The sequence below is a fragment of the Nicotiana tomentosiformis genome, chromosome 7, assembly GCF_000390325.3.
Source record: "Nicotiana tomentosiformis chromosome 7, ASM39032v3, whole genome shotgun sequence".
In the NCBI taxonomy this organism is placed as follows: Eukaryota; Viridiplantae; Streptophyta; class Magnoliopsida; order Solanales; family Solanaceae; genus Nicotiana; species Nicotiana tomentosiformis.
Window position 1 is genome coordinate 73,140,970 of NC_090818.1, and position 20,645 is coordinate 73,161,614.

At 34.8% G+C, this 20,645-nt stretch overlaps 1 protein-coding gene across 3 annotated transcripts; it reads right to left on the reverse strand.

Annotated features, from left to right (window-relative positions):
* Nucleotides 1-16,373: 16,373 nt before the first annotated feature.
* On the reverse strand, nt 16,374-20,402 carry LOC104094950 (uncharacterized). Of its 3 annotated transcripts, none has more exons than XM_009600977.3 (5): nt 20,226-20,402; nt 20,012-20,121; nt 19,090-19,227; nt 17,865-18,068; nt 16,374-16,657 (listed from the first exon to the last, which is right to left on the reverse strand). In XM_009600977.3, the coding sequence occupies exons 1-4, from the start codon at nt 20,267-20,269 to the stop codon at nt 18,058-18,060; spliced, it is 303 nt and encodes a 100-aa protein (XP_009599272.1). In that variant the 5' UTR covers nt 20,270-20,402; the 3' UTR covers nt 16,374-16,657; nt 17,865-18,057. The 3 variants fall into 3 exon arrangements, 2 of the variants coding, with proteins under 2 accessions (XP_009599272.1, XP_009599270.1); XM_009600975.3 differs by having other exon boundaries at nt 19,048-19,227; XR_011409832.1 differs by lacking the exons at nt 20,012-20,121; nt 20,226-20,402 and having other exon boundaries at nt 19,048-19,256.
* Between the last annotated feature and the right edge of the window lie 243 nt (nt 20,403-20,645).

The window sequence follows — 20,645 nt, forward strand, 5'->3', positions numbered from 1 at the left end:
TAGAAAACCATAATTCTTTTTAAAATCAACTAAAAAGATAATGCATTCACGTAAACTGAAATGGTGGAACTAGTTAACAGAAAGTATGAAAGATATAATCTATTGTCTAGTTGTTCCCTTAAGATAGTTCCATTTTTATTTTTGGTGTACTTGGGTCTTGGCTACTTGCTTTGATTATTGAATTTTACATACAAAGTTATTCTTTTTTTCCTTTTTTTGGTCCGAACTCCAAACATACAGCAAGAAAACGAGCCATGAGCCCCTGACATATATTCCTTGACGTTATACTTTTGAATTATAAACACAATATGACATTGGAAATCGTCAAGAAATGTATATGTTTTCAGGTGCTCAATTTTGGTGTTATTCAAACATCATACCTTTTTACAATTTTAAAATTAAAAAATGACTTTTTTAGATCTTTTATGTGTAAAAATAAATCTCTCATGTATAAAAAAAAAAGAGGTAGGATCGTAAAACTAAAAACAAGTTTGTAAATGTCATGACCCGAAATTCCCAACCTCGGAATCGTGATGGCGTATAACATCCACTTGCAAGGCAATTCGACGTTAATAAAGTAATTAATTAATTTTTAATAATTAATTCAAAGTGATGACATTAAACGAGAAATAAACTCCAAATTTAACACAGTGAATAAAAGTAACGTGATGCTAATTACTCCCAAAAATTCGGAGTCACAAGTACAGAGCTACTAGAATACTGCATACATGGTCTAAAATAAATACAATTGTCTGAAGCTAGATAAACAGTATGATAGATAAAGAAGGGGACTTTAGGGTTGAGGACGTCGTACAGCTATACCTCAAGTCTCCAGTTGTGGCTGAATCAGAGCAGAAAAATCACTAAACGCTGCTAGGATCAGCATCGGCATCTGCACAAGAAGTGCAGAAGTGTAGTGTGAGTACAACCGACCAAATGTACTTCGTAAGTATCGAGCCTAACCTCGACGACGTAGTGATGAGGCTATGACAAGACATCTACATAAAAACCTGTACAGAAAACCCTTCGCGAGCGCAAGAGTGGCTTCGCTATCGCGAAGCACATAGCATGAGAAACCAGTAAATAGCTGAAACATGCAACTCAAAGTCCAAAAATGACCCCGTAGCCTATCCGAAGCTCACCGGAGCCCCTCGGGCTCCAAACTAAACATGCACACAAGTAATAACATCATATGAAATCGCTCGAGCGATCAAAACACCAAAATAACACCTAGAACTACGAATCGGATATCAAAATATATGAAATTTTCAAAGAAACTCAAGAACTTTCAAATTCACAATCGAGTATCCGAACCCTATCAAATCAACTCTATTTTACACCAAATTTTGTAGACAAGTTTCAAATAGCAAAATGAACATATATTAGGTTCCGGAACCGAAATTTGAACCTGATATCCATAAAGTCAACCTACGGTCAAACCTCGAAAATCTTTAAACCTTCAAGTTACTAATTTTCTACACTACCCACGAGTGAAAAAGATAGCATATGTAATGATTTTGGAAAAAGTCAACCCCAGGCCCGCTTGGTCAAAATCTAAGATTCGAACCAAAACCCAATTACCCATTCATCCCGAGCCCGGTTATGTGATTAGTGTCGAATTCCGCCCTCAATTTGAGGACTAAATCTCAAATTCTCAAATTCTCTAACTTCTACCTAAATCCCTAATTTCTACAATAAAAAAGCATAGATTAAAGGTTAAAAATCAATGGATATTTATGAAAATGTAAGGAAACGAGTTAAAAGTCTACTAACCTATGAAGCTGAGATGAAAAATCTCTTCAAAATCGCCTCTAGGCCGAGCTCAAACTTGAAAATGATGAAAAATGAGAAGAATCCCAATTTTTAGAAGTTTAAATCACTGGGCGCAAGGTTTTCTTCACGTTCGCGAAACACCTGATGCGGTCGCAAAGCATTAGCGGCCAGAAGGCATTCGCGTTCGCGAGAAACCCTTCGCGTTCGCGAAGGCTTGCTCCCCATGCATTCGTATTCGTGTGCCAACACCTGCATTCACGTAGGGTAATTACCTGCCTTCCCTAGAATCCCCTTAAAGCTTCGTGCGCGAGTGAATGGTCGCGTTCGCGAAGGGTAAGCCCTCCACCGCTTCGCGTTCGCGACCTGTTCTCCACGTTCGCGAAGACGAACTCCACCCCTGTCCCGATTTCCCCTTCGCGATCGCGAAGTACATAGCATCAGACACCAGCAAATAGCTGAAACCTGTAACTCTGAGTCCAAAAATGACCCGTAGCCTATCCAAAACTCACCCGAGCCCCTCGGGCTCCAAATCAAACATGCACACAAGTGTAATAACATCATACGAATTTGCTCGCGCGATTAAAATACCAAAATAACACCTAGAACTAAGAATCGAACATCAAAATGCATGAAATTTTCAAACAAACTCAAGAACTTCCAAATTCACAACCGAGCGTCTGAATCCTATCAAATCAACTCCGTTTTGTACCAAATTTTGCAGACAAGTTTCAAATAGCAAAATGAACCTATACCAGTTTCGGAACCGAAATCCGAACCCGGTAGCCATATAGTCAACCTACGGTCAAACCTAGAAAATCTTTAAACCTTCAAGTTATTAGTTTTCGACAAATCAAGTTAGGGACTTTTGAATTCAATTCCGGACATACGCCCCAGTCCAAAATCATGATATGGACCCTCCGGGATCGTCAAAATACTGATCCATGGTCATTTACACAAAATATTGACCGTAGTCAACTCAAGTTATTTTTAAAGCTAAAAATCATGTTTTCTTCAAATTTTCACATAAAATCTTTTCGGAAAAAGACACGAATTGCGCACGCAAATCGAAAAATACTAAATGGAGCTAATACTGATCTCGGAACACGAAAATAAGGGCTAGAACTCAAAACGACTTATCGAATAGTCACAGACAGTAAAGAGCCACAAAACCAATTGACTAATTTGTCTATATTCCAGTTTAATTTGTTTTTGTTTTTTTGCTTCAAAATATCTCACTTTGAGCCACGAAGACACCGTGGACTTTTCAAATTCTGATCTTAGAAGGAAAAAAACATGTGGTTAACAAAAATCAAAGTCAAAAGAAAAAAAAAAAAGGTCCCGAATTATCATACTTCATTAATCTATCCAAGGTACCTTATCCCTAGATTACGTTTCAACCTTTGAATCTTATAGACTAGTATTTGTTTTTGTTTGGTTCGTAGATTTTCAATTGGTTAATTAATGCAACTTCCTATGTTGTTTATGTTATCCTTGATTATTCTTTCACAAGTACTGTAGCATGAACGACTTGTCAAATAATTCATGTAAATAAATTTTTTTTTTATTATTCTTTCACCGCTTTTGTGTATAACCATAGCATACACGGTTCTAGTGTTCAGTATAAATTAGACTATAATTGCAAAGAATTCGAATACCATTTTTTATAATCGATCCTATCTATAGGTAAAACTATTTAAATAACGGCAACAAATTCTACATGGAAGGAGCTAATCAAACAGTTGTGATTGGTCCACAATTCTGTTCTCCTCAACCCCTTCAACTATCCATTAAGAAGAAGGTTTACTTCTGTGCTTGTTAGATTAGAAGCTTGTTGGCTGTGGCGGAATTGAAAGAAGAAAACCCTAGAAGAAGGGTTGAGAAAAGAAGAGAGAGACGGGTGAGTCAGTCAAATGTAATTGACCAAAATTAATTTTATTATTTTGTAAAGACTATTTATATTTACAAGTGTAAAGGAGAAAAACAATTATAAAAATACATCCATTACTACACTACAACAGATGTTATAAAAGGGCCTTCTGTTTCCCTTTATCCGGTTGGGCCTGTGTCAATTGGGCCTGAGATGTAGCTGGGCTAACACCCTCCCCCCCAAGCTTGAGGGTGAGAATACATCTAGCTTGCAAAGTAATCCATGATGAACCTGACCAGGAAGAGCCTTGGTCATGATGTCGGCCAACTGGTTGGTACTGGAGAAAATGCAAAGAAATCATACCAGTCTACAAGCAAGTGCACACATAATGGTAGTCAATCTCAATATGTTTGGTGCGCTCGTGAAAAACTGGGCTCTTGGCAATATGAAGAGCTGCCTGATTGTCACAATAGATTGGAACTGGATTGGAGATAGACAAACCAAGGTCATGCAGCAGCCTGAGTAGCCAAGAAACCTCAACTGAAACTTTGCGAAGTGCTCTGTATTCAGCTTCAGCTGAAGACAAGGAGATAGTGGGCTGTTTTTTGCTTTTTCAAGAAATGGGGCTACCATCAAGTGTAATATAATAGCTAGTGACAGATTTGCGAGAAATGGCACATGCAGCCCAATCAAAGTTAGAGTAATCTGTGAGGGATAAATCAGATGAGTTGGAGAGGAGCACCCCTTGAGCTGGATCATTAAGCAAATACCCGAGGACATGTAAGGCTGCCAACATATGGGGCACTTGAGGTTTTTGAAGAAATTGACTTTAAGTGTTGAACTGAGAAGGAGATATCGGGCCTAATGTGTTACGAAAAATTGAGCCTCCCAATCAATCTCATATACAAGCTAGAATCTGAAACAGGCTCCCCCATGTCTAAAACCAGTTTCACAGAAGGGTCCAAAGGGGTCATGACAGGAGAGAAATATTGACAGTTAAATTCAGATAAGAGGTGAGAAGTATACTTGTATTGTCTCATCACATAACCTTGAGAAAGAAGAGATATCTCTAAACCCAAAAAGTAGTGAACTGATCCCAGGTCCTTGATTTTGAATTGAGCATCCAAGAAGGACTTCAAAGAGTTCATCTCAAGAACATCATTACCAGCAAGCAGTATGTCATCAACATACACAACCAATACAATGAGAGAAGTAGAGGAGACCTTGGTGAATAAAGAATAATCATTAATGCTGGAAATGTAGCCTCTCGGTTGTAAAGCTTCAGACAGTTTTGAAAACCACTGTCTAGAAGCTTGCCTAATGCCATAGAGTGACTTCTTTAGTCTGCAAACCAGGGGAGAAGAAGAAGAGAGGGCAAACACATCAAGACCAGGTGGAACCTTCATATAAACCTCTTCATAGAGATCCCCATGGAGGAAGGCATTGTTCACATCAAGTTGAAAAATAGTCCAGCCTCACTTAGTGGCTAAAGTGAGTAAGCACTTGATGGTGGTTAACTTGACAACAAGGAAAACAGTTTCAGTGAAATAAATACCCTCCTTTTAAGTGTCACCCCTAATGACTAACCTGGCCTTATACCTTTCAATAGAACCATCAACTCTTTGTTTGATTTTGTAAACCCATTTACAAGGAATAACTTTCTTTTGAGGAGGTAGAGGGACAATATCCCAAGTCTGGTTTGCCTCAAGGGCTTGGAATTCCTTTAGCATGGCCTCCTGCCAAGTAGAATATGAGGCAACCTACTGGTAGAACTAGGGCTCATGCATATGTATCTCAACAGAACATACCTTGGAAAAGTTAGGAAGAGAATTAGAGGAAAGGACAGAAGAACATACATAGTCTTTGAGATAGGAAGGTTGTTGGACTGTTCTGGTGGATTTACTCAAAGGTGGAGGAAAAGAGAGAGGGGTAGGAGAAGGAAATGAGGGAACAAGAGAGTCTTGGGGTGCATAAATAGCAGGAGTAGGAGAAGGTAAAGAAAATGAGGTTGCAGAATCTACAAAATCTGATGTGGAATAAGAGGGAAAGACAAAAGGATGATCAGATTTATAGGGAAAGATATGTTCATGAAAAACCACATCCCTAGAAAAAAAAAATGGAATGAGTAGTGAGATTAAGAAGTTTGTAGCCTTTTTTGCCAAAGAGGCACCCCAAGAAAATAGAAGGAATTGCTCTTGCCTGGAATTTGTCTCTGTCAAACTTAGGTGAAGTAGCAAAGCATAAACATCCAAAAGATTTCAGGTGATTATAAAGTGGAGGGAGGCCATGCAATTTCTTATAAGGGGAAAGGTTCTTCAAAACAACAGAAGGAAGTCTATTTATAAGATAAGTGACAGTTAGAACACAGTCACCCTAATATTTAAGGGGAATGTTAGATTGAAAAAGAAGAGCCCTAGATACTTTCAATAAGTGTTTTTGTTTCCTTTCAACCACCCCATTTTGTTGAGGAGTGTGTGGGATAGTGGTCCGATGTACAATGCCTTGGCTTGAGAATAACTTGGTGGCTTCAGAACTGCCACCAACAAAGGCATTGTCTGACCTAAAAGTTTTAACAGATGATTGAAAGTGAACTTTGACCATGATAGTAAAAGCTTTAAGGATAGAAAGAGCATTGCTCTTGCAAGAAAGAAGGTGAGTCTATGTGACTCTAGTATAATCATCAACCAAAGTTAGAAAATATCTGAAGCCACTGTAAGTTCTAGTGTAATAAGGACCCCAAATGTCAATAAGTACTAATTGAAAAGGAGCAGAAGAGTGTATAACACTTTCAAGAAAAGGAATTCTCTGTTGTCTTGCTAGTGGACAAACGTGTCACATAAAATTTTGCTTGGAAGATATTTTATCAAACAAGAAAGGAATAGTTTTCATTCTATGATAAGGCATGTGTTCTAATCTTTGATGCCAAAACAAGTCCAATTTATTAAGGCAATGTGACTGATTACAAGCATGAGTACCATTAGCATGTGTAACAACATGGTTGGACTTATCAGATACAATTGAAACAGAATTTGGTAAAGTACTAGAAGAAGAAACATTCATAGAACTAGATGGAACAGGGAAGAGGTCAGTATCTGGATGGAGATCGTACAGCCTGCCTGAAGCTTTACCAATTTCCAGTGGCCTCTTCAGAGAAGGGCCCTGTAAAGAACAAATTATTTTGGTAAAATGTGCTTAACAATCTAGCTGACAGATAAGCTGATGAACTGATATTAAATTGAAGTGAAAGGATGGCACAAAAAGAACATGAAGTAAAATTATATCATGTCTAAGATACAAATATCCAATTGATATAACTTTAGCTTTATATCCATTAGGTAAAGTGACATAAAAAGGCTTGATTAATGGTTGAACATTACAAAGAAGATGTTTGTGTGGAGTTATGTGATTAGTAGCACATGTATCTAAGATAAAAGGATTGACACCTAATTGAGAGGATGAACACACATGAGAACCCTCAGAATCTACAGCATACTTACTGAACAAACCTGCAAAGTGTGCAAAAGCAGAATGGTCCACATTGGAGGTATCAGGTGTGGAAGTATTAGACATCTGAGCTTGCTGGAATAAGGTCATCAGGTGTTGATACTGCTCCTTGGTGAATCCAGGGGTTGAGGTATTAGTATGCTGAGATGTGGAAGTGACAGCAAATGAGGGTGGACTTTCAGTCTGGACACAAGAAGCATACTTCTTAATCCTGGTGAATTTAAAATCAGCAGGGAACCCATGAAGTATGTAGCATTTGTCTACACTGTGGCCAGGCTTCTTGCAGTACTTGCAGGAGACATTTGGAGTAGTTTTCCTGGTCTCAAAATTCACCTTTTGACTGAAATTCCTATTTGTGGTAGAGGTATCGGGAAACACCCATAAAGAGGTGGCATCACCAGAGAAGTTTGGAGCAGCAGAATAAGCTTCTCTTTGACTCTCATCTTGTTGCAGGGGGCTATAAGCTTTGCTGATTGGTGGAAGGGGATTCATCAACATAATGACACTCTTAACAGTTGTGTAGGACTCATTAATACCATTAAGAAATTGGAATAACTGTTGATCCTCTATGAACTTAGGCAGTGCACCACATGAACAAACATGACCTGCATATGATGAATTCAGCTCATCCCACAAACTCCTCATTTTGGTGAAGTAAGAAGCTATATCAGAGGAGCCTTGAGTAGTAGAGTTGATCTCCCTTTGTATTTGGATATATTTAGACTAATTTGACTAACCAAACCTTTCATTTATATCTTTCCAGACTTCCTTAGAAGTTTTAAAACACATCACACTAATAGCTATTTCTCTAGATACCGAATTAGTTATTCGGGCTTTAACCATATCATTGCACCCTTCCTAATATGGATAATAAGGGGAATGAGGAGTGGGTTGGTTGACTCTGCCATCTAATAAACTGAGCTTGGTCTTTGCAGAGAGGGAAGTAAGCATATTATTACGCCATAACACAAACCCACAACCACTGAATAGTACATATACTAGTTGACTCCCGGGATTATCCGAGGGATGAATATAAAAGAGATGTGAGGAATCCAAGGAAAATGAAGCAAATCCGTTGGAAGGTGAAGTAGAGTCACTACCCATTTTCAGCAGTAACTAAAGCTAACACTAAGAAATTACAGCAGTATGTTGAGTAATCAAAGATGGATCTAAATCAAGTACATGCAATGAACATCAACAATGAAAAATATCAAGGCTTGTGATTAGGAGTAACAACGATACCGTCCCTTTTTTGAACACCCGAAGAAGTAAGGTCTTGTTCAACCATGAACCCTAGGTAGAGAAATACAGCAAAAACTCTCGAGAAACTTGAAGATTAGTGATGATCCAAGCACGAAAAATTGATTAAACGTGAAGATTGAAAAAATCTCCAAATTTTACGAACGTACTCTGAACGTCGATTATCATAATCAAACTCTGACAATTTCAAACAAGATTACCCTCGGAAGAAAGCTTGCGACGAGAGGAATCTATATTCTTGCTCTGATACCATGTTAGATTAGAAGTTTGTTGGCTATGGCGGAATTGAAAGAAGAAAACCCTGAAAGGGTTGAGAGAAGAAGAGAGAAGAAGAGAGAGACGAGTGAGTCGGTCAAATGTAATTGACCAAAACTAATTTTATTATTGTGTAAAGACTATTTATATTTACAAGTGTAAAGGAGAAAAACAATTGTAAAAATACATCCATTACTACACTACAACAGATGTTATAAAATGGCCTTCTGTTTCCCTTTATCCGATTGGGGCTGTGTCAATTGGGCCTGAGATGTAGTTGGGCTAACAGTGCTGGCCATGGATATGAAGTTAAAGATGCTTATCGAAATCTCGTCTTCACTATTGAAAATCTTCTTGGGTTCTTTTCTAGCTAGGTTCTTGTCTTTGATGCTGCTGATATATACCAATTCTCACCTTAAAAAGCAAGGTTAGTACGAGATCAATATAATCAAGTTTGTTCTTATGTTCCTCATTTTCTGAAACATCAATAAACACGAGTTGATTTCTCAAATAAAAAAGTAGAAAAAAAAGTTGAGATTTAAAATTTATAAATTAAACATTTAAATCAAATCCAAAACTGAGGGCAGTCTAATAGTGGCTGCAAATGTGTAGACTAAGGCGTAACTAGATATTTCGGGTTCGACCTCTGAAAATAAAGTCGCTTTACGTAAGGAGCGATTTATCCCTAAAGTTAAATTTTCATGAGCGAATTCGTATTAGTCAGGCCTCGAAACGAAACCATGGGATTCTTTTTTAAAAGTGATCCAAGGACCCGAGATATCGACGTCCTGATTAAATTCAATTCCCTAAGAGCAAAGTACATTACATATGATAGCTTTATATTTTCGTCATTGTTTTGGTTTTTTTTTTTTTTTTTTTTTTTTGCAAAGAGGAAAAATAGAAAACAGACAGACACATTAAAAGTATTAATTTTAACGAACAAATTAATCAAAATGGTAGTTAATTGGCTTCTCCTTTTTAAATTTAGAACTGAAAATAAATTGCATCTTTTTAAACAAGAGGATAGGAGGTTAAATTAAAAATATATAAAACTCTTATATAGTGTCAAATAATTAAACAAATTTTAATAAATGATATAATACAGACCCTCCTGACCTCCATACTATGCACATCGACCTGCCACCACCCACTTCTACCACCCCAACCTTCCTACATACACTAGTCTCCAATACCCAACTCTCCCCCTGCCCTACTGCTTATCAGTCCATACACAACGACCTCGACCTAGCAGATGAAAGTGATAATAATGCGCATTCTGATACGTTCATTCCTCTATCAACATCAGATAAATCCCGCCTTTACTCCCCTTGGACGTTCTCTATTATAGTCAAGGTTTTCGGCAAGAAAGTTGGGCATCCGTTACTCCAAAATAAACTTACCATACTGTGGAAACCTTCTGAGGACTAGCATTTTTTTCCTTTAATATATTTTTAGTGTTTTTCGTATATTGATGTGAACAGAGTTTTCGACCTTTTTGTATATTGGTGTGAACATATTTTTCAATAAAAGCGTAGCTATTTCTAATTTTTTCAAACGTCTTTTTATATTTTTAAATTTAATTTACTAAAGTGCTGTCAAATGTAATAAAAGCATCGCTAAATGCAATAGAATCGCCGCTATTTCTAAAATGCTCAAACTTTTATTGGTTTAAATTTATTTGTTGAAGCCTCGCTGAATGTAACAAAAGTGTCGCTAAATCTAAAATTTTCTAACTTTTTTGTTATTTAAGTTTTATCTTACCTAAGTGCCGCTAAATACTAACAAAATCATCGTTAATTTATTCACGAAAGCACTGCTAAATGCATCAAAAGTGCCATTTTATCAATTGTTTTCTTACTTTTTTTCATTTTTTAAGATTTTATTTAGCATAGTGCCGCTTAATACAACAAAAGCACCGCTATTTCTAAATTTTTTATTCTGAAAATGTAATTTATGAGACCTCCGCTAAATGCCTAAAAAATCGCCACTTAATAAAACAAAAGCGCCGCTAGTTTTATATTTTGTCTAACGTTTTTATTTTCTTGAATTTTATTTATCAAAGCGTCGCTAAACTGTCGCTATTTCTCTATTTCTTAAATTTTAAATATTTTAGTTTTTAAAATATTATTTACCATACACCAATAAATGCAATAAAAAATACCGCTAAATACAATAAAATTAAAAGCCCGCTAAATGCAACAAAACTGTCTTAAAATTTTTATTTATCAAACCGAAGCTAAATGCAATAAAACCGGCATTAAAATATAATAAAGCACTGTTAAATTAGTCACGCCAACACACAATATTTTGTCCTTGGAATACTTTAGTTTTGGTTACATCACCTCTTTTCATCGATCCGGTCAAAATATGGATCAAACATAAAGGTCTGTACAAGTTCATCCAACTAATTTTTCCCCTTGATATAAACATTACCTAAAATAAGAAGTTAGTTGGTTAGAGGTTAAACAAGCATTCTTTAATTTTTCTTAATTAGTGATAGTTGTTCCATAAAGTGAGATAGAGAACATCAAATGTGATACTAGTGAAAAGCTAGGAAAAGTTGGAAATTGGAGAGAGATCGATTTATCTCTTTCACTTGTCAAGAAAGTAATCTGGGGATAATTTGGGTGAAGTTTGAGGAGACTAAGTCAGTCGTGTTATTCGGTAGTAGAGTGCATAATTCATATTATCATCTTGTGACATGCTGGAGTATATCACACTATCACCTTTTTGTTTTTTTGGTTAAATTACCCAGTGGGCTACAGCCACATTTATTTAGTGACATTTATAATAAATGTCAGAAATTGATTATTTTTGTGACATTTATTAAAAAATATTGCTAATATAATGACATTTGATAAAACACGTGAGGATTTTATGACATTTTGATTTAAATGACGCAATATTAATAAGCAGTTACGAACAATTAAAATTAAAGAAGGGAACTTTTACCTAATGTGTAACTTTTAATATGTGAAACAAATAAATTAAACCAGAGCGGCTGCTCCAATGATGTAATTTTTCTAGGTCTACTTTACTCCACTGCAGGTTGACTCTACTACAGCGGCTCGAATGTTTTCCGTCGGTTGCTTCTTCTCTGCCTTTGATACCGTGGTAGACGAGAATGATTGAGAAAGCAAAGTAGCGACTTGGGACGAGATCAGTAGAGTTCAAATTCCTACAGACGATATATTATTTAAAATTACACTACTAGAAATTCGGCAAAAACCGACTAAGGTCGACCGATCAACTTTGATCGACCAACTTTGGTCGGTCAAAAAACCGACCAAAAAACCGACCAAAGTTGGTCGGTTTTTCAAAAATTTTAAATTTTTTTTTTTTTACGAAACCGACCAACTTTGGTCGGTTTTCTTTGGCGCAAAAATGCGGGAAACTATTTTTGAGTCCCGCGAAATTTATGTTTCAAGAAACCGACCAACTTTGGTCGGTTTTTTAATTAAAATAAATAAAAATTAATATTAAAAAAACCGACCAAAATTGGTCGGTTAATTCGACCGGTCATTTAAAAAACCGACCAAAGTTGGTCGGTAATTTTACTTTTTAATAAAACCGACCAACTTTGGTCGGTTATTTTCGTGCGAAAATACAATTAAAGAGTATAAATCAAATAAAAGATAGTCTTAAAACAAAATGTACCAATGATCTAGTGGTAGAATAATATCCTGCCATAGTACAAACCCCGGTTCGATTCCCAGATGGTGAATCTTTTTATTACACAATTAAAATACCGACCAACTTTGGTCGGAAAAAACCGACCAACTTTGGTCGGTTTTTTTTGCAATATTTTTTTTTTAATTTAATTGACCGACCAAAGTTGGTCGGTAATTTCCGACCAACTTTGGTCGGTATGCCTTTCCGACCACAAAAATACCGTCCATACATAAATGGTCGCGTTTTTGTCGGTTTTTGGCCATTACCGACCAACGTTGGTCGGTTTTTACCGAATTTCTAGTAATGTTAAGAGAAGAATTCTGTCTATTTTCACTGATTCGAATATGAAGTCTTTCGATCTCTCTTTCTCTGCTACAATCGGGTATCATCGTGATTATTATTCACACATCTTCGTTTATTGATAATTATACAATTAAGTTTAGTAATTTTAAGTTTTTATAGTGTGTAGCTTTGATGATTTTCTTTTTCTACCAAAAATTGGTGTTTTATTGAAATATTTGCTACTTTTATGCAGCGCTTTCATATCGTCATACGATATACTAGTTTGGAGTGCTTGGTGGAAGGTAACGATTTTTTTCTTGGTTTTCTAAGTAAATTTCATTTTATTTTTGATAAAGCATTAAGTTAAATTTTGTTTGATTTTCCATCTTGCTTGAGTAAGGAATTTATTGTCTAACTATAATGGAGAGTAATGAATATTGTCAGGTTTTTCATTGAAAGATATTCAAATGGTTGATTGTTGGCTAATAGGTCTAGTCCAGTGCAAAGATTTATCATTGGTGTCAATTTCTTGGAAGGGGGAATGTGGATATGAGGTAACGCTTATTTCAATTCTGACACTGGTTTCAAGTAGGATACAAATATTCTGTGATCATACTTGGCATTTGGCAAGCTGATGAACAAACAGTTTTGCTTGATAATGGAGTTTAGATGAAATTGGCTATGCATGTATTTTTAGTTTTACCTCTATTTGGTCTTGTTCTAAAAAAATATATATTTTTAAGTTATATTTTGTATTTTTTGTATACTGATATATGGTATATCAAGTATGTCTCATTCAAACGTGTTTTGTTTCTCGCAGGGTTTGCACTACATAGAGCTCAATTTAGATGCATGCTGATCTTGGGGCTCCATGTTTATTTCTTGTATTATTAACTTCTGCTGAGTGATTATAGTGTGCTCCTTAACAGTGGTTGCTAAGGTTAGGATTGTTGATTCCAATATCACCAAATTCAATACTCCACCAACTTTTACCAACTTGTTTAACATTTGAACTATTGTGTATCTCTGTCAAATCAATGATAATATTGGTATTCTCCTTGATTTCTTTTAGACAAAATAGTATGTAATTGATTTTTGCAGTTTTTATGTGGATTTTATGAGTTAGTTTCATTTGTTATATTATCTTGAATAGGAGATAATTCACTTAGAAAGATAAGTATTGGGCTATGATAACATGCAACAACTTAAGCGAATAGTTGTTATCTTCAATTAAATCCTACTGCTAGTTTATAGAGTTTCCAATTTCCTTTATGTTCTTCCAAGGAATTTATTACTTAAAGTTAGAATTCTGCAATAGTTAGTGGTATTAGCTATCATTTGATTATTATGTCAGACAATCTTGTTCTCTCAATTCAGGAGATTATCAAATAGGCAGGTACACAAGCGACTTGGAGAGGAAGCTCCTTAAAAAAAATAGCATAAGGAATGGAAAAAAGAGTAGAAGAAGTGAAGAGATCTCTTGTCCCAATATTAGTTTGAATCCAGCATTGTTTAATTGTAAAGATGTATAGCTTCACAATTTTATTCTTGGAATGAATTATAGAGATCTTTTGTTTTCTATAATTTAAACTTTGGTGGTTATGCTTTCCTGTGAACGAAACAAAATTTTAGTTTCTACATTACAGGATATTTTGCAAAAACATCAATGAGTATTTTAATTTTGACATTAATGGATGTGTTGCATAAGTGTCACCAGCCACTCAAATTTCCCGACACTTCTAAATGTCGTAAACAGAATAAGCTATAAACTATTTATTTACCGACAGTATATTAAATGTAAAAAAATTTAACGTGACGTTTCAAAAAGTGTCGTGAAATAAATGTCGTAAATTATTAAATGTCGTCGTAGCCCTTATAAATCTTTGCACAAGATTACAGAGGGGGGCTAGGCCTGACTCACCCCACTAGTTGGTAGATTTGTCTTGAAGCATTGTGAGTCTAGTTTCAAGTCCAGATTTGTAAAACCAAGCGTATTGCTAGAGCTTCAGCCATATTGTTACTGTCGCATTTAACTGTAACAACGAATGCACGATTATAATGTTCCCATTATCATCTCTTATAATACCATCTATGCCTGCCCTTCAATTTTAAAACTCCCATCTGTATTAAACTTCACTCTCCCAGCAGTAGGTCTTTTTCATAAAACCAGCTTCCAGTTTGATATTGGTCTCATTCTCTCAATTGTGTCACATGCTCTGCTCCAAGGTATGTTCGAGTTGCACCTTGGGAATGGATAAAATATTTTTTGATCATCATATTTGCAGGCAGAGCTGCTCTTCCAAATCTCCTAATTAATAACAATGGGAACAATATGTAGAAGGAGTTTGTGTATCATATTTTTTTGCTTTACAGTCCACCAGTTTTGTAAAACCTACCTTACAGACCCTTGTAGGTGTATGCCAACCAATGGACTCCGAAAGAGTTTCCAGATAATATTAGAAGCTCTCCCTTGAATACTCTCACAATGAGGTATGGAGCAGTATTTACATCTTGAGGGTAATTGATTTTCAAATCGAGTAATGATCTCATAAAAAGAACTTTGCCTTGCACAAATTTTCATGAAAAAAAAGGAAAATTTAAATGGAAGGGAAGAATGCCATACCTTGCTAGTGTTGTTGGTCTTCTGTCTATGAACTCTGATAAGATATTATGCTGTTTTATTGAAGTAGTGACCATCTACATTGAGGTTTCAAATTGCATAGTCTTTTTTCTATTGTCTCCAATAGAAATATTTTCTAACGTGTTGGACCATTTGAGGAGTTAATATTTTAGTCAACTTGGCAGTATCGCATTCTCTATTATTAATGAAATCACTAACAGAAGTTCTAGAGAAGATACAATTGTTTGGAAATAGTCTAGCAAGTGCACCCTTGCTGGTCCAATTATCCCACCAAAAGTTACTATTTCCAGCTTAAATACGCCAATTGATCTTATGTTCTAATTTAACCTTAATGTTCATCATTTGTCTCCATGTATGTGAGTTAGGAGAAGCTTCAATCCTAGCCACAACATATAATATCTAGCAATATTTATCTTTCAGGAGATATGACGACATTTAATAAATGTCGTATTAAGCTGTTTAAATGTCACAAATTTATTTACCGACATTTAATTTATATTTGCATCAAATGTCGTTAATTTCAATATCGGTAATTTTCCGACATTTAGGTAAATGTCGGTAAGAAATTATGACACTTACTTTACGACATTTAGGTAAATGTCAATAAGAAATTATGATACTTATTTTACAACATTTAGGTAAATGTCGATAAGAAATTTACGATACTTACTTTGCAACATTTAGGTAAATGTCAATAAGAAATTTATGACATTTAATTTACGATATTTAGGTAAATATCGGTAAGAATATTACGACATTTAGTTTACAACATATAGGAAATGTCACTTAAAATTTTCGACAATTAGATTAATGTTACTAAAGAAATACGACATTTACGTATGATCTTCACAAAATGTCGTATTGAAATTTCCGACATTTTGGTAAATGTTGCTAAGAAAATTCACAACATATATAAAATGTCGTTTCCACTTTATGTGAATGTCATTAAAAAAAATAGTGACATATCTTTTACAACATAGCAAAATATCGCATTAAATGTTTGACATTTAAATTAATGTCGGTATCATATTTTTTAAAATGTAAATAATAATGCTCTGTTTAGTTTCATCATGAACACATTTACATTCTCAAATGTCAACTTTTATAACAAACATAAAATAAATGTAAAGCAAATATCTTTTAGCACAGTAACCAAAGAACAAAGTAGCAATATAAAACGTACTTAGTACAAGATAGATAATGTCAAATCAAATGATTTATTCTCACGTAAAATTCAAATCTAACTAAATCATAAAAGATAGTAATTTCAATGTGTAAGTACTTTAAGATCACTCCTAATTCGAATTAATTTTCCTCAACTTCTAGACTAAATCTTATAAAACCAACTCTCCACAAGTCAAGCTTTTCACTGCCAGTAATTGACATCACTTCCTTCAAGAATGCTGCACAAGAAGTCACAAGAAAAAAAAAAGAATTATACCTTTATAATAAAGTGAATTCTTTCCTCCTCTAAAACAATTAGAATACCAAAAATAATAACAGATTCATGTTCTAAAAGAGAAACAAATTGATAATGAATGTAATACTAGCAACTGAAGAGAGAAAGAAACGGACAACATAAAGCAAAAAATCCAAGAAAGTGAAAGCAACCGCCCAAACCGAACAATAACTGAAATATTGTAATATCATAATGCAATTGATGATATTTTTTTAGTTGTGGGGGGATGTGAGAGGAAGGGAGAAAATATAACTCCACCCGATGGAGGTTCTGCAAGATTTAAATAAATATAAACACGATCAGGCCTAAAAAGCTAAATACAAGTAAGCACACATAAAGCTACCTGCCCAAGAAAGGTTGAAACAAAATCTAAATGAGATAGCTCACGTAGGAGAATCTATTTACCTCTACGATAATAATGAATTTTTTTGCAACAAATGTTATATCAATAATCAATAATGCACTTTCATATCAGAGTTCAGCATTGATTCTGTACTACAAAAATGGTGTTCAATACAAACAGAGGCGGATCCAGGATTTAAATCTTATGGGTTCAAATTTAAGGTTTTTAACATTGAACCCATTATATTTTTAAAGTTATGGGTTCATATCTACTATTTTTACAATTTTAATGAATTTTTAAATACAAATTCTTACTCCGCATCGAAAGTTATGGGTTCAGCTGAACCCGTAGGCAGTACACTGCATCCGCCTCTGAATACAAACAACAATTTCACCCTTTACCAAGGAAAAGAAAATGTTCAGCTATTCTCAATTCATCTTGCACTTAAGAAAACTATTCCCTACTCTTTTAGTTTTTATTTTTCGTTGAGACTGAGGCAGAAACATGGTGGGAGAGGGGAGGGTTGAATTCTGAAATATTAGTTTCCGTAATGGTATACTGAGATGAAAACTAATGAATGTTATATAAGTTTTGCAAAGTTACATATAATTTTATATATTAGAGATAATTCATGGCCAAACATCATATCAAAGAATAAAACTTTTAAAAGAAAAAAGAGAAAAGGTAAGAAGAATTACAGAGGAAAAACATAAAAATATTTAAAGGAAAAAGTATGATCCGCATACGGAATGCGCTAATAGCATGTGCTAAGGGCAAGAGAAGAAGATGCTTGATGCTCGGAGAATACCTTTGCTTCATTAGAGCTCCAATAATGAACTAATGCACGCCACTGGTCTTCTTCTACCCTGTCTGGACGTTTAGCTAAGCGCTCGATATCGTTGTTGTATGGCTCATAACCAATTATTTTTGCTTCATGCTTCCATTCTTTCCATTTAGATCCAACCGATATCATCAACATACGTCTCATATCCTCAGCTGTATCAGTATTTTCCTGCAAACATCAACATATAACACATGTATAAAAGCATAAAATCAATAAACATCTTAATATATAACCTTTTTCTTTAATTTTCTAAGCACCTTAATATGAGCCCATATCCTATTCTTGTACAGTTTAGGCACAAGCCTCCAATCTTTATGATTTAAAGGAGCTAAAATTCCATTTCGTGCTATGACTCCAAGTTTTTAACTCAATCTAGCTGCATCAGGTCCAATAGTTTGACTAAGATTATTCAACTCAACATGTAAAATGCCACCATCTTTTCCCCATCCTGAGTGCATCATAGTAGGACCCCTAGGTCGCTTAGATTGCTCTTCATTAGCACTAGAGTCCACAATAACCAAATATAAAAAAGAGAGTCATCCATAACTAGTAAAACTCAATTAATTCTTATTTTCCTTTTTTAAAAATTCACATATAAACACTCCATTAATACCAAGGGATTAGAATAATAGAGTGATAGAGGAAAAACTGCCAGAAATGAAGCATATATATATTTTTGGGAAAAGAAACTACATCAATACAGGTAGGTATAGTGATATGAATTCTTTCTTGGAGAACGTATCTGCTAGACTATTAGATGCCTCAGCTACATCCATTAAACATATCTTAGCGATAATGTTGTTGTGCTCACAATCTGTCTCATGTTTTCAATTTGTATATGAAGAGCTAAGTGTAATTGGCCAATGTACTGCAGAAGATAGCTTCTAATAGCAAAGCAGGTGCTACCTTCATAAGAACAGAATATAGGTGTCTCCACATTCATGATACTATTTGTATGTTTAAGTGGTGTCTATGCTTCTGTGGAGGACTTATAAGTATATTGTTTTAGGAACAATGATAGAAATGAGCGGTCAAGGTACAAGTACTCTTGGTGGATTTGCTTGAGTTGATATTTTATATTTAGGTCTACTTAGTTGCTTGGAAAAAAGTGTTACAAATACACAAAGTGTAACTATTCAATAAGTACCTAGGGTATTTTCTGTTTCATGTGAATCATTTCTTGATTTACCAGATTGGATAGCTTGTCCTTCATTTTGTGGCCAGTTTTGAGGTGGTTGAGGCATCGCCGCACCTCCCATTTGTTCTTCTTGTTGCTCCGAAAAAATCAGGCAGAAGCATTTCTTGACTGGAATTTCTCTGTCTTTTTCTTGCCATCACAACAAAGTTGTTCAAAAACTATAGTTCATGCAAAATTAAAAAATATTTTCTACTATCCAGACGTATAAAATAATATCAAACTAGTACTATTATCGAATAGGGAATCAACCCGCAAACTCAATAAAATGAACAAAGTATCCGATAATCAAGATACCAGAATCTAATTAAACTCTAAGCACAATCTATCACTAAATAATGAAATCTTTAGAAATGGATTAAACTATAATTACCCCAAAAAATCAAAACCAAATCAAAACCAATCTAATAATCAATATCTAAAAGATATTTTGTATAAACTAACACAACTGTGTAGACAGCAGAAACTTTTACTTGATAAAAATTAATATTAATATATTTATTAAAAGTAGCAAAATGAGGTACTCCTCACAAAGATTAACACCAAACTTTCTCTCTCACACACAAAAAAAAAAATGCAAGATCCAATTTTTTCAACCAAAGCAGACAACAAAAAGAATAACCAATTAGTTACTATACAATAATTAATCCTTTAATCACCAAGAAACCAATAATCTAATTGAACTCTAAGCATTATCTACCACTAAATAATAAAAATCTTATATCCAACTTTATAAATGTACTAAACAACGAACACCCAGAAATACACCAAAAAAATCAAAATCAATCTACCAATCAATACCTAAAAGAGAAAATTGTTAACCCAAATCCGAACAATTAAGAAAAAGAAAGAAATCTGTTAACCCAAATCCGAACAACTAAGAAAAAGAAAGATATCTGTTAACTAAATTGGGTACCTTGAATTTGTAGAAAACAAGCTTTGTGAATCTCAGCAGCAGCAAAAGCCTCAGCAGCAGCAAAAGCCTCAGCAGCAGCAAAAGCCTCAGCGATTTTCGTCTCCAAGTATCTATTATAGCACAGTGGAATGCAAAAAATTAGGTTTTTTGTAGAATTCAAACTAAGGAAGGAAAACTATATTTTTTAGAATTAGGAGGGAAACAAAATTCTTACCGCCAAAATCTTTTACTTCTAAATCTCCAATACTCTCCATACATAGCTCCTTTTGAGTCTTGGGGTGGAGGGAGCGGACTTGAGAAATTTTGGCGAAATCCAATTTGAGATTTTTAGCCAAAATTGATTTTAGATTGAGAGAAGAGAGGGGATGGGTCCTGAGGTGCTTCTAAGGCTACGACTAAGTAGGGGGTTCGTCGGTCGGTACGGTACGGTATTTAGATATTTCGGTTCGGTATTTTCGGTATTCAGTTTCTTAAAATGCTATACTAATACCATACCTAATTAAATTCGGTATGGTTCGGTTTTTCTCCTTTCGGTTTCGGTTTATTCGGTTCGGTAACTTCGGTTTATTCGATTTGAATACTAACAAGTCCATAGAGTCATAGACTATAATATTCTTAATTGAAGTACTCAAAA